Source organism: Lepus europaeus, chromosome 2 (assembly GCF_033115175.1).
Source record: "Lepus europaeus isolate LE1 chromosome 2, mLepTim1.pri, whole genome shotgun sequence".
Classification (NCBI taxonomy): domain Eukaryota; kingdom Metazoa; phylum Chordata; class Mammalia; order Lagomorpha; family Leporidae; genus Lepus; species Lepus europaeus.
This window is the reverse complement of record NC_084828.1, coordinates 7,569,460-7,588,974: the sequence shown is the minus strand read 5'-3', so window position 1 is coordinate 7,588,974 and position 19,515 is coordinate 7,569,460. Positions and strand designations below refer to the sequence as shown.

General features: G+C 49.2%; 1 protein-coding gene across 1 annotated transcript in view; it reads right to left on the bottom strand.

Moving 5' to 3' along the window:
- Positions 1 to 1,191: 1,191 nt before the first annotated feature.
- KCNJ6 (potassium inwardly rectifying channel subfamily J member 6) overlaps positions 1,192 to 19,515 on the bottom strand; it is a 56,738-nt gene continuing 38,414 nt past the window's right edge. Inside the window, exon 2 of the mRNA XM_062175251.1 lies at positions 1,192 to 1,517. Coding sequence (XP_062031235.1) covers positions 1,192 to 1,517 — 326 coding nt within the window. The remainder of the gene's footprint in view (positions 1,518 to 19,515) is intronic.

The following is a 19,515-nucleotide window of genomic DNA, read 5'->3' as shown; positions in this document are numbered from 1 at the left end:
TCCTCCACAGAGCTCCAGGGGGAGTGAGAGGTCCCTGGTGACCATCTGCGGCACCCACCGCGTGCCTTTAGACCCCATCCATCGTCTGCTCACTCACCACGTGTCACCTTAACAGACTGCGGTTTCTCATGGTCACGGGTGGAGCAGCTAAAGACCCCTCAACTATGAAACCGTAAAGGGCGAGAGCTCGCGTGAGGAGCGTCAACGCATCACCAGTGCCATGCAAGAGAGTGTGTTCCCCCCAGGACGCAGCAAGGCCCCCATTAGACTTCCGTTTGGCAAGCATTTCATTCGCCATCAGCATCTTGGTGGCAAGTCTTGCCACCTATTGGCCCTCCCAATGCCCCAGCCCTATGGCTTGTTAGATTGGATGAGAGGATTGGTGAGGGCACAGTGCGGTGCCCTAGGGGCCGCCAGTCTGGGACCTGGAAGTTGGCCATGCAGTAAAGGACCAGCAGTCGATGGATGAAAGTAATCTGGGAGACATAGACATCAGAACAGAAATGCCTACTCTACATTGGGGATTTTTTTTTTTTTTTTTGGTGTTTGTTAGTTTTTGCTTATTTCTAAAGTTATAGATCTAAGCCTACATTAATGATACATCTATGTACATTATTTAGAAGTTCTGTTCTACAGTACTTTTGTACATGCTGGCTACTAGGTGCAAAAAAAGAAAAGGATGGCATGAGGCATGTGTATGTACAGTGGCTTGTGTCTGCTCTCCTGGGTCCCATAACTGCAGTGCCCGCCTGGGACAAGCACCTGGCCCGTGGTAGTCGTGTGTTGGGGTTTAGGGAGTGGAGGGCTCCACGCCATGAATAGGTCGGCGCTGGAGACCTTACTTGCTGCCTCCCTGCTAGCATTGTTGTCGCACTCTCGTGAGTGGTCTGTTATTGTCCAACCCATGTAGGTCCGTAGCTTAGATCTGTAGGGGTGGGATGCGGTATCTTGGGGAAGAGCCCAGACCTGGGCCACAGAGCGTCGCACCTCAACCAAATCCGTGTCTACCTCGTCGGTCTAAATAACTGAGAGGGGGCAGGTAGATATTTTACACCTCGAAGATTTGTTGTGTGGTGATGTCAAAATTAAATAGAAATAAGTAAAGAACAAAGCGAGAGAGACAGAAAAGGGAGCGAATGCGAGACCGGGAGAGGCTGTGCCGGGGCGCAGGGGAGCGTGCCCGCAAGGCCACTACACTTTGGATTCATTCTCTAGGTTTGCCACATCACCGTTCCTCTCCGTCTGCTCCTCCAGGTCCTTCTCCTCCTCCTCAGTCTCCAGTTCCGCGTGCTGGTTGAGTTTGCTGGACACAGACCAACTCAGGGGCAGCTCTGCCCTGCTGGCCAACTCGGCCAGCTCTTTGGCACTCAGGGACGGGGTGCTTGTCTCGTAGGTCTCGTGGAAGCTGTTGTAGTCGACTTCGTAGAACCCGTCCTCCAGCGTCAGGACAGGCGTGAAGCGGTAGCCCCACAGGATCTCACTGGTGATGTAGGAGCTCCGGGCCTGGCAGGTCATCCCTGCGGAAAGGAGGGGAGGCGTTAGGAGGTGTGAGCTGGGCAGGGGGGTGGGGGGGCTGTTCACACTGACACCTGCACAGGGACCGCCGTCAAGGAGAGGTCACTCACACCGTAGACACGCGCCCCTCGTGGAGTCCCAGGGACCAACGACAAACTCCTGGCTTCTCTGAAGCGTGCCTGCACACAGCGCACGTGTGCATCTGTGGCTATGCCACCTCCACTCTTTGCCCTGGAAGAACCCTGACGTCCTGACTCTGGCCACCACGGCTTGCAGAAGCTTCCCCCGAAGTCTGATGGGATTTGAATGCTTCGGCCACAGACTCGGGCTGAAGTCTGGCTTATGGGGCTGCACACAGGCTGCCCATGAGCTGGAGGCCACGGACTGGTGCTCGCTTGCCTCCCACGTAGGCCATGAGTATGATCCCTTTGGGCCTAAAGGGATACCTACTGGATTTGCATTTCCCTAGGCCCAGTGGGCATCGTAGCTCAGATCATGCAATAGCATTCGACTTCGACGCCTTTTTCTCCTTCTTAGACGTGGGAAGCCCTTTTGCTAATTTGCACAAAGTCACGTGAGCTCCAGGCAGGCCTGGCGTGGGAGCAACTTCCTTTGAAATATGACGCGGCAGTGCGAGGGGAGCCCCACTCATCTCCTTAGAAAAGAAAGCGAAGCAGATGTGGCATGGGGTGTGGGCAATGCCAGTGAGCTTTCTCCTGAAGCCAAGAGCACCCTTGGGAGAACTCCCAGGAAACAGAGCGCCCATGGCGTCATTCATTCAGGCAAGGGGTCAGTGTCGAGGCCCGCGATGCTTTAGCGGTCCATGGAACTATTTTAATTTCTTTTAAGGTCAGAACAAAAAAGAGCTTTTAGGAGAAGAAACCGTGTGTTACTTGTTGAACACTATATTTAGTGGAGTAATAAGCCTGTGATTATAAAGTAAATTGAAAGTATGTCATTGCAAAAACTAAAAGAAAAGAAAAAAACAAAAAGGAAGGAAGAAGGAGGGAGGGAGGGAACAAGCCTTGTGTTCTTAGAATTGTATCTTTGAAATGCATGAGATCTGTTCTCATTATCTTAATAAAAATATTAGGCATAAAAATAAAATTCCAAAAAGAATCATGTACACATTAAAATGTCTGGGTACTGATTCTCAACACCAATTATGAAAAAAAAAAAGTCATCTTTGTACCAACGCAGTTGCAAAATACAATTTAAGGAAAATTGTCAAAAATGGAGTATGGAGTCCATAGATGCAAAACTACTGAGGATTCATGAAATTCCTGTGTGGGCCCCGGGTCACTCATTCATAGAGCAGCCAGCTGGCCGAACAGTCAGTCAGTCAGTCATCTGCTAGGACGGCCAATACTATGCTGTGCACCTGCACTGTGCTGAATGTGGGCGGGGCTGGGGAAGAGGGTGCACGGGGGTGCTTCCACAGCAGGGTTCAGAGCTACTGGATGTTCCCGCACTGGGGCTCTTGGTCCCAGGTCTTGAAGGAGGAAGCTAGGTGCCAGGGGTTGACAGCGGCAGCTGTCAGAGCCTGAGCCACCCCCAGTCCTCACTCCACACCCGTGCACGTCTTCCTGACCTCAGAACTAGAGTGGCATGCTTGGCTGGCCCGCAGAAAGTCTACCTACGCGTCCGTAGTTCAGGCTTCCACAATTTGAAAAGAACACATTGGCTTTGCCTTCTTTTTCTTTTTCTAGTGATGTTTCTCTTCTGACTTACTCCTTACCTGTGGTGGGGAGTGGGGAGGGGGGGGTAGATGCCAGGGCAGAGAGAGGTGGGCACAGATTGAAGCACAACTAGGAGGCCGGGGGTAAAGGTGACAAGATATCTTTTTGGGAGTGGGTGCTGCTGCAGATGCCCACATCCACATTAGGTTCCCAGGGTTTGGGTCCCAGCTCCACTTCCAGAGCTCTGGTGACGGGCACCCTGGGAGGCAGCTGATGGCTCAGGTTCGTGGCTCCCTGACACCTCCACGTGAGACTTGGATGGGATTCTTGGCTTCTAGCTTCAGCCTGGTCCAGGCCCGGCTGCTGTGGGCATTTGGAGAGTGAACCAGCAGATGGGTGATCTCTGTCTGTCTCTGTCTCTCGCTTTTCAAACAAAGCATTTACAAATCTCTTTTGGAGAAAGAAGTACATTCTTATTGTAAGGGGACTAGAAAGTGGAGAAGGCAGGTGTGTAGCCCGGACATCCACATGTGGACATCCTCAGAGGACCCTCTGGATTCTCAGGGACATGTGGAAGTTTTTCTTTCTTTCTTTCTTTATTTTTTGACAGGCAGAGTGGACAGTGAGAGAGAGAGACAGAGAGAAAGGTCTTCCTTTTGCCGTTGGTTCACCCTCCAATGGCCGCTGCGGCCGGCGCATCTCGCTGATCCAAAGCCAGGAGCCAGGTGTTTTTCCTGGTCTCCCATGGGGTGCAGGGCCCAAGCACTTGGGCCATCCTCCACTGCACTCCCGGGCCACAGCAGAGAGCTGGCCTGGAAGAGGGGCAACTGGGACAGAATCCGGTGCACTGACCGGGACTGGAACCGGGAGTGCCAGCGCTGCAGGTGGAGGATTAGCCTGTTGAGCCACGGTGCTGGCCTTTGTGGAAGTTTTTCAAAGCCTTCCATGGATGTCTTTCCTCAGTTTGTTCTTCTGTCTTTTTAGTTAGCCTGCTGGTTTCTCCAGCTGTTATCACTGCCCTGGGCAGCGGCAGTATTAAACAGTCGTTGCTGATTGTTCTTGACAATCAAGCAACATAAAAACATGCGTCCAGAACTTTTATTTCTGGCTGTGTAAATAATCAAACATAACTAGAAATGAAAAACCATTATGAAAACCAAAACCTGAATGAAGATTTTATAGTGCATGGGAGTTATCAGGAGAGAGACGCGGTGTAGACGTGTGAAGGGACTACAAAAGATGCAGTCAAAGGACGACACTGGGAACGGTGGAATGAGATGTCTGAGAACCCGGTCCTCCGCAAAAGCGGTGCGCACTGGCAGAGGGGGCGCGAGGAGCTCTTCCAGAATGCTGGAAGTGAGCCCCAGAGCGTTTGCTCAAGAAGAACGGCCGAATCTCACTAAGAATCCCAAGCTTCTACTTTGCGGCGTTTTACCCCTCCCCAGTTCTGTGTTGGCCTTGCAAACCAGCAGCTGGCAGCCACCGGAGCTGAAATCATGGTGAAAACCAGTGGTGTGGCAGCCACCGGAGGAGCCGGGACTGGCTTGGAGCTCGTTGAAGTCTGTGGCGGAGTTCCCACTGTTTCCCAGAAATCCGCACGTGCACGGCTCGTCTTTGTCCGAGCTTGCCCAGTGTAAATGGCCATTTTTCTCTCTTTCTTCTAAAGACTTATTTTATTAATTTGAAAAGTGGGAGGCAGGGAGAGAGAGAGCGCGAAGCCAGGAGTCTGGAACTCCATCCGGGTCTCCCTTGTGTGTGGCAGGGGCCCAAGCACTTGCCATCTTCTGCAGGGAACCGGACTGGAAGTGGAGCAGCCGGGACTCAAACCGGTGCTGTGATGTGGGATGCTGGTGTCACAGGTGGCGGCTTAATTGGCGGCGCCACAGTGTCAGTCACAACAGCTGTTTTCATGAACACTTTTCTAAAACCAGTAGCGTTTGTTTTATGTTGTAACCGCCTGGGGGAGTGATAACAGTTGAGGAAAATAGCAGGCTAATACAGAAACGAGAAGAGAAGCTGGGGAAACGGTGCCCCAAGGAGTTTGGAAAAGCTCTGAGGTTTCCTTCCCTGAGACTCGAGAAGCCCACGTGGGCATGCAGGGTGTGCACACGCCCAAGAACACTTGAGGAGCCCTGACTCCCGCTCTGGAAGACGGCGGGACTCCGTACCCCAGGAAGCGAAGGTGAGGACAGCTGTCAAGTGCCTGGCTGAGTGCTGGAGACGCATCTCACCGAGCACAGACACCTCGCAGACACTGGGGGAGCTCGCTTCCAGGCCTTCGCGGCACGCTCTGTCCAATGGTTGGCTGAGCAGAGACTTCCGTGGTCACACCCCAAGAGGAGCACGGACCTTCAGAATGAGCTCGGGAAAGTCACGAACAGCAGCGGCCGCCCCAAACCTCGGCGAGGCGGAATGATCAGATTTTCACGGCTGCCCGGTTGTAGAAGGGGACTTCAGAAAGTTCATGGGAATCGCGTATGATGAAAAACTATGCACGACTCAAAAATATATGCAACAAAATACTCTTTATCTTTTCATTTCACTTCCATGGGCTTTTTGAAGTACCTTTATATTACTTAAAAAGTCAGTTTGCCACAGAAATTTAAGACAGGCAAAGAAACGAGAAACTGGTGCCTCCCTGGGAAAGGCAGAGACGACAGCAGCTGCCCCTAAGGGAGCCCAGGCGTTGGACCCACGGGACAGAGGCTTCGAATGAGCTGCTCGAAGAGGGGCAGAGAACGGGAAGACACGAGTCCTGCAAGGTGGGGACTCGGCAGGAGATGCCCCAGTTTTAGGTGCAGTGACAAATTACAATAGGAGAGGTTTATATCCAGAAATTCAAGGCTGTGAGAGCCACAGGTATCATCGCTGGCTGGAAAACACTTCCACATAGCCTGGACAGTAAGACTGGGATAAAATAAAATGGATAAAAACCATCCCTGCCACTTCTGAGTGCTGTACAATTCATCGACTTTGGCAGCCACTGTTCAAAGCAGACGTTGGAGGACACTTAGCCATTCTTTTTCAAATACCAGGCTACGCCATGCGACGCCTTCCTTTTCCTTTACCCCTGGAGCTCATTCGCCGTAAGCACCGCCATGGGTCAATGCAGTGCTAAAGTGCTGTGCACTCGAGCTTACCCGTCCTCGTGTGGGGGCGTCCCGTGCGGGAGAACCATGTTAGTGACTCGCCAAACCCTGGCTCTCAAAGAAGCATGACAGGGTCCTCCCTGTCCACAGACAGCCTACATTTATCAGTTAGGTACTGAGCTAGGTCATGAACATTTTCCATCAAGTGTTTCTGGTGAGCCAGACCCTGGAGGTCCTATGTGTACCAAATATCTAATCCCACAGCTGCAGCGGGTGTGGCCCTGACCCCTGTTTTCCATGCGTGTACACTAAGGCAGAGCGAGGTTAAGCAGCTTCCCTGGGTCACGGCGTTAGGGACTGCACGGTGTGCTGCCCACCTCGCCCCCTACGTCTTACGTTGAAGCCCTGAGCCCCAGTGTGATGGGACTTGGAGGTTGAGTTTGAGGAAGGAGAAGTTAAGGTCATAAGGATGCAGACCTAATCCCATGGGATTGGTGACACTGTGGGAAGAGGAAGGGACCCCAGCCTGTCCCCGCTGCTCCTCCACAAGCACACGGTGTTGTGGCCACGTGACCAGTGTCTAAAAGGCAGGAGGGGTGGCATCGCCAGAAACTGACCGTGGCTTACTCCCTGGTCTCAGACCTCCAGTGTGAGAAGTGTGAGCCGTGCAGTCTGTGGTCTTTAACCTGAGCTGATGGGCCCAGCAAGAGTAGAACCAGGGTTCCCATTCAGGAGTCGGGCTCCAGGCTCCTGCCACTGTATTATCACTCCTATAGCTGAAGACAGGGACTATGTGTTAATTTTGGTCTTTTTCACTCCCATAGCGCCTCACATCTACAGGTGATAACAGGTGTCAACAGAATAGCCCGTGTGCCAGGAAATAAAATGGAGCTGGGGAGAGTTATCACGGCCACTGGGTCCCGGCACTTGGTGAATGATCTCAGCACTGGCTGCCCTTCGTCTTCTCCAGGTTGCCCCTCTCTTGCACCTGCTGTTGTTGTTTTTTTTTTTTAATCCCTGCCAGCTCTACTTCTAAAACCCCAAGCCTGTCTTGTCTGCCATAGAATGCTGCTTCCTCTCTACCCAGACCTGGGGCTCTGGCTGCTGTCTCAGAAAATTGTTTGACGATGCCACGTGCCTTTGATTTATTTTCTAGGAAGTCACGAGAAGCCGATAAATCAAACCTCAGACTGAAGGATTCTTTTCACTTCCTCCCCTTATGCACGTGTAATTCTGTATTTGGAACTCTCTTCTCTAACTGTGGGAACTTGCGTCCCCAACAGTCTATACACCTGCGGCTGAATCTATCTTAACAAACTCATCAAATAGCTTTGGGATGGCCACGCCAACCACACTCCAGAGGAACTGCTTACACAGCACTCAGAGCTCAAAGCCGAGGACTGGGTATTCTCCCAGCTGAAACAGGAGAGCTCCGTGACCTTACTCATCCCAGAAAGCCCCCAGTCATGTACCAGTAGGTAATGGACCAATCAGAAACTACCAAATGCACATGAGTGCCAATCAGAAAGCTCCCCTGGTTGCAAAACAGTCTGTCCACCAATCAAATACTGTCGTAAGTCTTCCTCCTTTTCCTCCCTCAGACTTACCCTCCCTTTAAAATCTTTTGAGTTTCTGCTCGACTACAGGTGATGGCAGCACATGCCCCTGTCTGAGCTCAACAAACAGCCTCTTGTTAATCCTACAGGGGTCCTTGTCCCAATGGCACCTTCAACACAAACCTACAAGGCAACATTACAAATTTCTTTGCAATTTTGCTTAACTTTAGAATATTCTCATTGAGGCTGCACCATCAAAGTGTTGAATTCAAAAGCTACTTGAACTTATTCTCTCCTACTTGTGGTTATCCGTTGTATAACTAGTTGAGTTCATTTGTTTATATTTCCTTTTGTCATCATTTTTTTTTAAAGATCTACTTATTTATTTGAAAGAGGTACAGAGAGAGAGGGAGAGACCAATCTTCTACCTGCTGGTTCACTCCCCAGCAAGCTGTAACTGCCAGGGCTGGGCCAGGCTGAATCCAAGAGCCAGAGCTTCATCTGGGTCTCTCACGTGGGTGGCAGGAGCCAAAGCCCTGGGGCCATCTTTCACTGCTTTTCCCAGGGCATTAGCAGGGAACTGGATCTGAAGTGGAGCAGCTGGGATTTGAACCGGCTCCTATATGGGATGCTGGGGTTGCAGGCAGCAGCTTTACCTGGGTTTTAAATTTGCAAACCATTTTAAATGGCCCCCAAATGTAGCCAACATAAAAAGATATATTCATTGGAAACGGCATAGAAAATTAATTATTTTTTTAAAAAATATCATGTAGGATCTCTGTCTTTAATGTGCTGTACACTGTTATTTAATGCTATAACTAGTACTCCAACAGTATTTTTTTCATTTCGTGTTGCTATATGGGGGCAAACTGTTGAAATCTTTACCTAATATATACTAAACTGATCTTCTGTATATAAAGAGAATTGAAAATGAATCTTGATGTGAATGGAAGGGGAGAGGGAGCGGGAAAGGGGAGGGTTGCGGGTGGGAGGGAAGTTATGGGAGGGGGGAAGCCATTGTAACCCATAAGCTGTACTTTGGAAATTTGTATTCATTAAATAAAAGTTTAATAAATGAAAAAAAAAAGATATATTCAGAAAAGTCTCATTGCCAACTCTTAACCCCTCCCGCCCCACTTCCTACATGTGGCTCCTGTCATTGTTTTTCTGTTGAATCTTTTCTGTGTTATATAAGTAAGTGGGACTCTCTAAAACACGCCATCACAAACTACATTTCTTTGGAATCTTGCACGATTCTGAGAAAGCGGAAGTAAGATTCACCCAGAAGGCTGCCCTTTTGTGGAGCAGATAGATATCACCCTTCTTTCAGTTTCCAGCTGTGTGTATGACCGTGTGTTTAGGCACATAGCACCTTTCATTAATTTTTTCTTCTGTCAATTTGTCTATTATCAATTTACTTCATAGACTAAGATGACGGAAGGCACCCGAGGGAAGAGGACGTCTACAGCTTGGGCGCACTGCCATGCCAGTTCTCGTCCTCACCCTGTGGAGTGGCTGCAGGGCCAGCAGCAAGTCACAATGTCCTTCTGCTGAAGGCATCAGAAGTCAGTTCCAGAAGCAGAGCTGTGAGAGTACAAGGCTCCGGCCACACTAGCAGAGCAGATGGAAGAGAGACAGCCAGGGGCTGGGGGTGTGGGCGGGGATGTGACCAGGGTTTGGATACTGCTCTGGTTTCTAAGCTGGGGCTCAGAGCCCCCCGGCCTGGGCCTGACCTGGGTGTGGGAAGGGGGCCAAAATAGAAAAATCCCAGGGACTTTGAGAGGGAATCTGAGAATGTCAAGGCTTGAGGCTCACCTCTGCAGAGTTCTGTAAGGTTTCAGATGCCATACAGCAGCCTGGAGGGTGTGCATACGACAGCCTGGGGTGGGCACTGCTGCCTGGGTGCCTCAGGGTGTGTGTGTGTGTGTGCACACCTATGTTAGCATCATTTTTTTTTTTCACACAAGTGAGCACTCCACCCATGCATAGAGGCCAGGAGTTCTAATGTCTCTCCACCAACAGGGCCAGCAGGCAGAGGCATTGGTGACTGTCACCCAGGATGGGTGGCACCTGGAGCACAAGCAGTGACGTGTGTGATGCCCCAGTGCTGGGGGAGTGACAGCAGACAGGATGTACAGGCATGTACTTGGGGCAGACCCGCCTCCCCCGCCCACGACAGGATGACGTCACCCATGCCACCACCACAGGCTGTCAGCTGTCCCACTCTCCTCTCTCTTGTCCTCCCTGCCCCACAGTGTCCCCTGGGCAAAGCCGATCTGATCAGATCTGGGTCTGGCCTAGAACCTTGCTCCAGGAAGAAAACCCAACATCCAAGCAGTGATCTCCCTAGTTTCTGCTCCCCATGTCAGGGCTGCTCCGGGCCCCTTCTCTTTCCCTACCCAACACCCATCTTCCTTTTACCTCTGAGTGATGTAGCCTTGCTCAGGGTAAGATACCTCCTCCAGGGGGAACTGAAGTGATACGTGAACATTCCAGACCGTGGCCAGCATCTCCCACGCCATCACCCTGACAACAACACAGGTCTGACTGCAGAGGTAATGGCTTCAGCCATTCCAGGTAGAATGGATCCTAAGAGGCCATATTTGAGCAAGGCTAGGATGAGCCGCCCAGTGAGAATTTCCTAGTTTGAAAGCCATGGGGCTCGCTCTGGGCTGGGCCAGCTGGGAAGGTTTCCCAGGACGGTGGGGAGGCTGTTAGCAGGACCCTGAACATGGGCAGGGCTGGGAGAGGGTGGAGGCACCAGGACGGTGCTGCAGGTGAGCAGAGCCAACCTGTGTCTTGCAGTCTCCATCTGGTGTTCGCAAACGAGCTCTGGACTGAGGTGACACCCTTGAGAACCGGCACCGGAAGCCAAGGTAAAGTTGGCATCGCGTGGACGCTGTTGGTACCGCCCCCTCCCCTGGGGCCTAAGTCCCTGGACCACCTCTTGCCCCAGGTTTGCTTCTGGGGAGCTGTTGGAGCAGTGAGAGTGAGCGGAAGGTCTCCCCTTGGCTGCTGTAGAGAAAGAACTACTACTGATTTGCAAAGGAACATAAAGCCGTCAACCACCATGAAAATGACTTATGTCCTCCAGCTGAGTTCTGTCTGCCTTGCGTATTAGGTGCACACGTCCAGCGCTGGATTTAGTAACTGGACAATTGACTTGGTGGAAGGGAACAGAACGTGTCAGCCTCCTGCCGTGGCTTCCTTTTGGGGCTGTGAATCTATCTGATGTTTCAGGAGAGCAGAGAAAGCTTAACAAAAATTAAGCAGGGCTTAGGCCTGGCCTCGCCATCTTTCACGTTTATTGCGTCTTCATAATTGTTGATGTTTGCACTAAGTTTGCGCCCAGGGAGTCACAGGCGATCAACTTGCAGAGTGATAAAACTTCCCCTTTCTCTGAGGACCGGCTTGTACTCTCGCCTCGTTAATCGCCTGTCTAAAAGAACCGCTTCGAGTGTGTTTGAATTTCTTCTTAAAGTTAGTGGCAAAACTGCAGCCAACCTTCCCGCCCTCTCTCCTCACCGCAGGATCATTTTCAGGCAGATTGAAAGGGGTTCTTCCCCTGGGGACAGCGGTGGGGGATGGGCCAGGGAAGGCAAGCCCAGGATCGGCTCCGACCGCCAGGAAACGGGTGTTTTTCTTCAGCAAGCAAACCAACTATAAATGATTTTCAACCAAAACCAATGGATTTTTAGGAAAACAAAGAAGACCTTGGCAGACTGACCCAAACTCCAGAGATAGAGAGATCATAGGATGGAGATCACTTCGATGAGGGGTTTTCAAAAAGTTCAGGGAAAACGCTCATTATGAAAAGAGGTCGCACAGACTTCAAAAACGTTTTGCACCAATCTGAGCTTATCTTTTAATTCTATTTTCCACAAACCTCTTGAAACACTTTCGTAAGAGCAGACTCACCTTCTTATGGCAGTGTAATAAATGGACTCTTAAGTTGAAATATTGGGCACATTTTGGGAAAAATGTCCTGCCTGTTTGGAAAGATCTCTGGGCCTTGGTGACAATGAAGGAGCTGATTCATGTTCAGCCAATAGGCTTCTGTCTGGGAGATTCCAGGCTATTCTGCCTTGGTGGCCCCAGGACTGCCTGGAGCAGGCAGGTGGGCACCCAGTGGTCCCCAAGGCACTGCTGTTCCCTTGGTGGCAGCTGCTAAGTAGGAAATGTTGTGCGTGGAGTCAGCAGCCTTTTCTAGAGCTTTCTCCCATGGTGGGACGTTTACATGGTTGGAAATGTCTCAGCATGTCCTTGTATCTACAATGGTAGCCTGTTCCTGTGTTACATGACAGGCTCCTGTTCTTCAACCAACAGAGAACAGTTAATGAAACTGGGGTAAACTCTACTTAGGACTTCGGGAAACTGCAGCCTGCCTTCCCACTTGGAATCTCTCCCGACGCGTCAAACAACCTGCCTCTGTTTACAGAGCACGAGACAAGCCTCTGAATTAGTGCGTCCTCGGAAATGCATGCGTCACGCTGTTAGCATCCAGTCTCCTTAGTCTAAATCCGCTTTTGAAGTCTTGATTTAAAGTCCACGGATCCGCTAATCTCTGCATTCCTCATTCCAAGCCATGTATGGCGAAAAAAGGGAACCCAGGAGCGGCTGACATTTCAAATAAGGGCTTTTGATGTCTACTGAGAAGCAAACATTTCCAGGAACAAATGAAACCTTCGTGTAGCAGAATAAGCCCCCACGACGCTTCCTCCATGGGTGTAGCCAGCACCATCAAACGCTCCAGTTCTGCCTCTGCTGCTGGACGCCTAACAGGAGCTGCCCATCACTTCCTAGTCCCACCTCCGGCTTGCTGTGCCCCGGGGTGCCGGGGCTGGGGGTGGGGTGTGTGTGTCTGGGATTCCTGGGGCTTCACCATTTATTTGACTCTGTCTTTTAAAGACTTGGAGGAGGCAAATGGCGAGGCTCTGCTCCTGCTTCCTCACTGCTCACTCCTCCTCCGGGGAGCAGGGCCAGTGTGTTCCAGCTCCAGCAGTCAGTGTGTCTGGCGAGGCCGAGCAGAGCTCCGAGAGAGCGGAACAACGGGTCCCAGGACCCTGGGTCGTGGTGTATTTCCAGTGAGCTAGCTTTACCAGTGGTATTTCCACAGCCAGGAAAGGGTTACGTGAAGGGAGTGGTGGATTGTGGGTATGGATTGGTGGATTGTGGGTATGGACTGATGGATTGTGGGTATGGACTGGTGGATTGTGGGTATGGACTGATGGATTGTGGGTATGGATTGGTGGATCGTGTGTGTAGACTGATGGATTGTGGGTGTGGATTGGTGGGTTGATGGATTGTGCGTATGGACTGGTGAATTGTGGGTATGGATTTGTGGATTATGTATATGAATTGGTGGATAGTGTGTATGGATTGATAGATTGTGGGTATGGATTGATGGATTGATGGATTGTCTGTATGGATTAGTGGATTGTATGGACTGGTGGACTGTGTGTATGGATTGGTGGATTGTGTATATGGACTGGTGGACTGTGTGTATGGACTGTGTGTGTGGATTTGTGGGTTGTGTATGTGGACTGATGGATTGTGGGTATTGACTGCTGGATGGTATATGTGGACTGATGGATTGTGGGTATTGATTGGTGGATGGTGTATATGGACTGATGGATTGTGGGTATTGACTGCTGGATGGTATATGTGGACTGATGGATTGTGGGTATTGACTGATGGATGGTGTCTGTGGACTGATGGATTGTGGGTATGGACTGATGGATTGTGGGTATGGACTGATGGATTGTGGGTATTGACTGATGGATGGTGTCTGTGGACTGATGGATTGTGGGTATGGACTGATGGATTGTGGGTATGGACTGATGGATTGTGGGTATTGACTGATGGATGGTGTCTGTGGACTGATGGATTGTGGGTATTGACTACTGGATGGTATATGTGGACTGATGGATTGTGGGTATTGATTGGTGGATGGTGTATATGGACTGATGGATTGTGGGTATGGACTGATGGATTGTGGGTATGGACTGATGGATTGTGGGTATTGACTGATGGATGGTGGGTATGGACGGATGGATTGTGGGTATTGACTGGTGGATGGTATATGTGGACTGATGGATTGTGGGTATTGACTGGTGGATGGTATATGTGGACTGATGGATTGTGGGTATTGACTGCTGGATGGTATATGTGGACTGATGGATTGTGGGTATTGACTGGTGGATGGTATATGTGGACTGATGGATTGTGGGTATTGACTGCTGGATGGTATATGTGGACTGATGGATTGTGGGTATTGACTGGTGGATGGCGTATGTGGACTGATGGATTGTGGGTATTGACTGGTGGATGGTGTCTGTGGACTGATGGATTGTGGGTATTGACTGGTGGATGATGTATGTGGACTGATGGATTGTGGGTATTGACTGGTGGACTGCGTATGTGGACTGATGGAAGGGTCAGGATCTTTTCATCTGCTCCAGTCTGAGGAGGACAAGTCATATATGAGGGCGCTTCAGAAAATCTGCAGCAAATGTGATTGACAGATGAGTTTAAGGGACAGGCATCATAGCACAGCCTGTGAACCACTGCCTGGCACACCCTCATCCTACCTCAGAATGCCTGGGACTGAGTCCTATGGCCACTTCCAGTTCAGCTCCCTGATGGGCCTGGGGGGCAGCCAGTGATGGCCCAAGGACTGGGGTCCCTGCCATTCACGTGGGAGACCTGGATGGTGTTTCTGGCTCCCTGCTTTGGCCTGATCTGGCCCAGCCCTGGCTTTGCAGGCCTTTGGGGATTGAATCAGTGGATAGAAGATATCTCTCTTCCTCTCTGTTACTCTGCCTTTGAAATAAATAAATATAAATATATAACTTTAAAAGAAATAAGAACAAAAAGATGTAAACATGTGTAATTAAAATTTGCAAAATAAATAAAGTGAATAAAGTGACATTGAGAAAAATCTTGTAAAAAATTAAGAATTTTGGAATAAAACATTTTTGAAATCCATGCATATGAGGGATTTTCAAAGAGTTTATGGAAACTGTGTATTATGACATAACTATGCATGGATTTCAAAATATTTTTGCCTCAAAATAAACTTCTCTTTTGATCTCATTTCCCATGAAAGAACCCTCATATGAGATGAAAAACACACAGGGGACGCTGCACAGGTGGAGCCCTCATGCTCTTGGTGCCATCAGTTATTAAGCATAGACTGTTACTGCTAACTTCATGATGGCTTGAAGGTACTGATCCGATCCCCACTTTGTAGCTCACGTCTTTGGATCCCATGGGGTTTTTGGTCTTTCTCCGAGTGTCCTGTTAACTGTGAAGCCTGCCTGGTGGAGGAAGTTGTGTTGTGGGTGGAGTGAGGGCTACCTCTGGGTTAGTGGATCAGTCTTGCCTTTTATTATCTAACTTCTGATCCTTCGACATCTGGGGCTTGGCTGGCCCAGTTGGGAGAGAAAACAAACGCTCACCCACGGGATGGTCTTTCAGGTGCAAACCCCTCCATCCAGAGCCTACTCCCCACCTGCCTCACTTACTGGGCTTTCCTACTCTGGGTCACTCTTTGCCTGCCTGGATCACCCCATGGCCAAAGACCACACAGCTAGAGAGAGTCCCCATGCCTCCGAGTTGATGAAATTATTCAAAATTAGCAATCCTAAACGTGCTTGTCTCGCCTTGTCCATCTATTCTTGTGGAAATCATAACAAATACTTTTGCCCACAGTTCTGCTCACCTCTCTGCCTTCTGACTGACACTGGTGCTTCCTCCTTATGGTCCCCACAATAGGATGTGCCTCTTCCTCTTAGGAATTGTGAAAAACCCACACTTCCAATGGCAATTACTTCCCAATCTGTTGACCTTACTATACCTCACATTTTCTACTAATATACTGTACTCTGCTAATGCAGTGTATTATATTTTTTTCAGATATTTGTTTAATTGAAAGGTAGAGTTACAGAGAGACAGGGACACATGCACACACACACACGGCAGGGGGAGATATGTTCCATCTGCTAGTTCACTTCCCAAATTATTGTAACAGCCAGGGCTGGGCCAGGCTGAAGCCAGGAGATAGGAATTACATCCAGGTTTCCCATATGGGTGGCAGGGATTCAAACACTTGGACCATCTTCTATTGCTTTCCCAGGGAGCTTTAGCAGGGAGCTGGAGTGGAAGTGGAATGGCTGGGACTTGGCCCAGAGCCCATATGGGATGCTGGTGTCACAGGGTTAACCCACTGTGCCACCATGCTGCCCCCCTGTGTATTATATTCTGTGTGCTCCGTATATTTTAGCCCTGCAGGGTCCTCACCAGGATCTCATCAAGACTATCTGCTTTGGCAAAGGTTTTCTCTACCCCTGTGGGACATTTGTAGTCTATGGAAATCCTGTAGTCTATGGAAATCCTCTAGGGCTTGAACATTCACATGGACAGGTTCTTCTTCTCTCACCTGTTTGTTTCAAGTTCTGCTTTTCCATAAAGAGGTGAAATAGAGTTTTTGGATGCAATGTTTTCTACTTGAGCACTTTGTCTTTTATTTCCTTGGGTAGATGTCTAGGGCCAAGTCTTAGTTTATTTATTTACTTATTTATTTGCCTGCATTCCATAAATACAACAGTAGGAGCACAGTAATTCTTCCCACCATACCCCCCTCCCATCCACACTTCCACCCCCTTCCTCCTCCCTCTCCTATTCTCAGTCTTATTTTTTTTTACTAAGATCTTTTTTTACTTAGTGTTATATACAGAAGATTAATTCTATTCTAGGTAAGGAGTTCAGCACTTTGTATGAGAAAAAAAAAAAGAAAAAGAAAAAAGAAAAAAAAAAAAAAAGAAAACTCTGTTCCTCAACAGTCCAGACAAGGACTGTTCAAAGTCATTGCATTTCAGAGTTAATTTTGCTTATTTTTTTAAAATTCTTTTTCTCTCCCCCCTCCCCTCTCTCTCTCTGAAACTTAATTATCTTTAAAGAAGAACCCAAGAATGATATATCTTTTGCTAGCACTTAGATATAAGTGTAATTTATGGGACATAAGAATATCCTCCACTACTCAAAAGGCCTCCATAGCCTTGGCAGCTCATGGCAAGAGTCTTGGGTGATTATTGACGTCAAAAATAAGAGTGCTAATTGATAAATCAACAATAGGAGACACTGTGCACTTACTCCCCATGTTGGACCTCTGTTCTTAATGAAGTGTACTATGAGAATTAATGGTAAAAGCTATTTTCAAACAGTACTTTATACTTTGTGTGTCTGTGTGGGTGCAAACAGTGGAAATCTCTACTTAGTATAGAGTTGGTCTTCTGTATATAAAATGAATTAAAAATGAATCCTAATGAAAAAACAGATGGAGAGGGAGTAGGAGATGGGATGAGAGTAAGGGTGGAAGGGTGGGAATGGGGGGGAAGAAACACTATATTTCTAAAAGCTGTACATATGAAATTTGTATTCATTAAATAAAAACATTTAAAAAAGATTATCCTCCACTTAATACACTAAAATGAAGTAATACTTTGAGAACAAGTTTTACAGTTAATTTTCATAGTACAACTCTTTGAGGACAGAGATCCTGCATGAGAAGTTAGTGCACAGTGACTCCTGTTGTTAATTTAACAATTAACACTCTTATGTATGATGTCAGTGATCACCTGAGGCTCTTGACATGAGCTGCCTAGGCTATGGAAGCCTTCTGAATCCACAAACACCTTCAGTATTTTAGACAAGGTCGCAAGCAAAGTGGAAGTTCTTTCCTCCCTTCAGAGAAAAATACCTCCTTCTTTGATGGCCACTTCTTTCCCCTGGGGTCTCACCCACAGAGGTTCTCCAATTAGGACTTTGCCACAGTGTCTTGGCTTTCCATGCCTGAAATACTCTCAGCCAGACCAGAATTCCTTAAGGGCTGATGCTGAGGTCAGAGTGCTATTTAAGGTGATTGTCATTCTATGAGTCTGCTGTGTGGACTGCCTCCCATGTTGGAGCATTCACTCCTTTTTAATTCTATTGTTATTATCAAACACTTATTCCTAACTATGTGATTGCTTTAACACTTAAGATAGTATTTTAACCACCTAGCTTAAGGGGATTTGGGGTCCCTGGCTCTGAGCTGTGATATGCATTCCTCTGTCATGAAGGTGAAATTCATTTTAGCTGCCAATCTTTCAAGTACAATTTTCAGATATTTTTTAAATTAACAATCTGACTTGGAAGCTCTCTGCTCCTCACTGATTAGTGATTTTATAAGAAGTTTGGATTTTGAAAAAACACCAGGAAGAATGGATGGGACGTTTGCTGGGTGACAGGGGCTTGCCTGGTTTTCACTGACTCTCCCTCTGTGTCCCTAGGGACTGGTTTGACTCCTGGATGCTTGCTGGGATCCAATATCCTCCAACTACTGGGTGATGGGCAAAAATGTTGCCATGATTTGTGGCAGAAAAAGGAGACATGCCTTTTTCACTTGATCTCCAGGAGCTGGCAAAAGCAAAGATGTCACCTGTGGAAAGAATCCTCTTATTCCAGCTTCTAAAGACCATCTGTCCAGCGGGTCTGTGTCCTGGAAAAGCAGCCACGATGAGGCGGCTGTGCTCCTGCCTGGGCTGTGGCTGGTCTGGTGGTGCTTTAGGCCCCTGTGCGCTGTCTGGGGCCAGTTCCCACTTCTCCTTTCCTTGAGTGTCCTGCTCCAGCAGGGAGGGGCAGGACTGAGTCGGGGCTGTGCCCCTGGGCTTGTGCAGTGAGCTGTGCCTGGGCTGAATTCTGGTGCCGCCTCTCATTCCCTGAGTGACTTGAGGCAAGTGACTGCATGTCCTCCAGCCTCTGGGAAAGAGGACTAACAATACAGCCCGGGTCACCAGGAGGTGCACTGCACAAGACCCAGGGGCGTTTTCTGTGACTTCTGCACAGTTCCCTACTTGCCATTCTTTTCACCCCCAAGGACCCCGTCTCCTCCTCTGGCTGCCCGGCCCTGCACCCTGACTGCTGGAGGCTCTTGGCGTGCCCTCCCAGGCTTTCTTTCAGGAGTCCCTGGATCTCGGCTCGCTAAGCTCTCCCATTGCTCTTCCCTGGGCCTGTTCATTGGCGTCTCTTTCTTGCCCTTGGCAACAGCATTTCAGCAGAAGTCTTGCTGCACCTGCAGGTCAGAGGCTGGGTCAGAGTTGTGTTTCTGCATAAGTCCGATGACAACTTGATGACAGCATCTAAACGGCCACTCAAAGTGGGATATGTAAAGCGATTCTATTGGCACTACCTTTGTGTTTGTTATTTTGAAGAGTTTCGGGATTAGGTGTTACACACACACACACACACCAACGACCTACAACCCCCTAGAAGGACACCCGGCACAAGGACTGGGACTGCTCTGTGGATCTGCAGTCTGGAAGTCATTGACAAGCTGGGGAAGAGGCGTTTCTGCTTTCTCATGTGGGTAGAGGTGAACAGGAGCGTGCTAAGGTGGAGAGAAGAGGGAGGGAGGAAACACGTGGTGGAAGCCACTGGAAGCTTTCATTTAAGGGGAGAGAGGTGAGCACCGTGACCCACAGGACGGGGTCCACTGGCATGAGAGAGGCTGCGATTTGGGGAGAAAGAAGAGATCATGGATGGCGTCTTAGGGTGACTGGCTGCTCTGGCTTCTTAGGACACAGGACTTTTAGTGCCAGCCCAGGGTAACCATAGACAAGTGGGGACGCTTGGCCA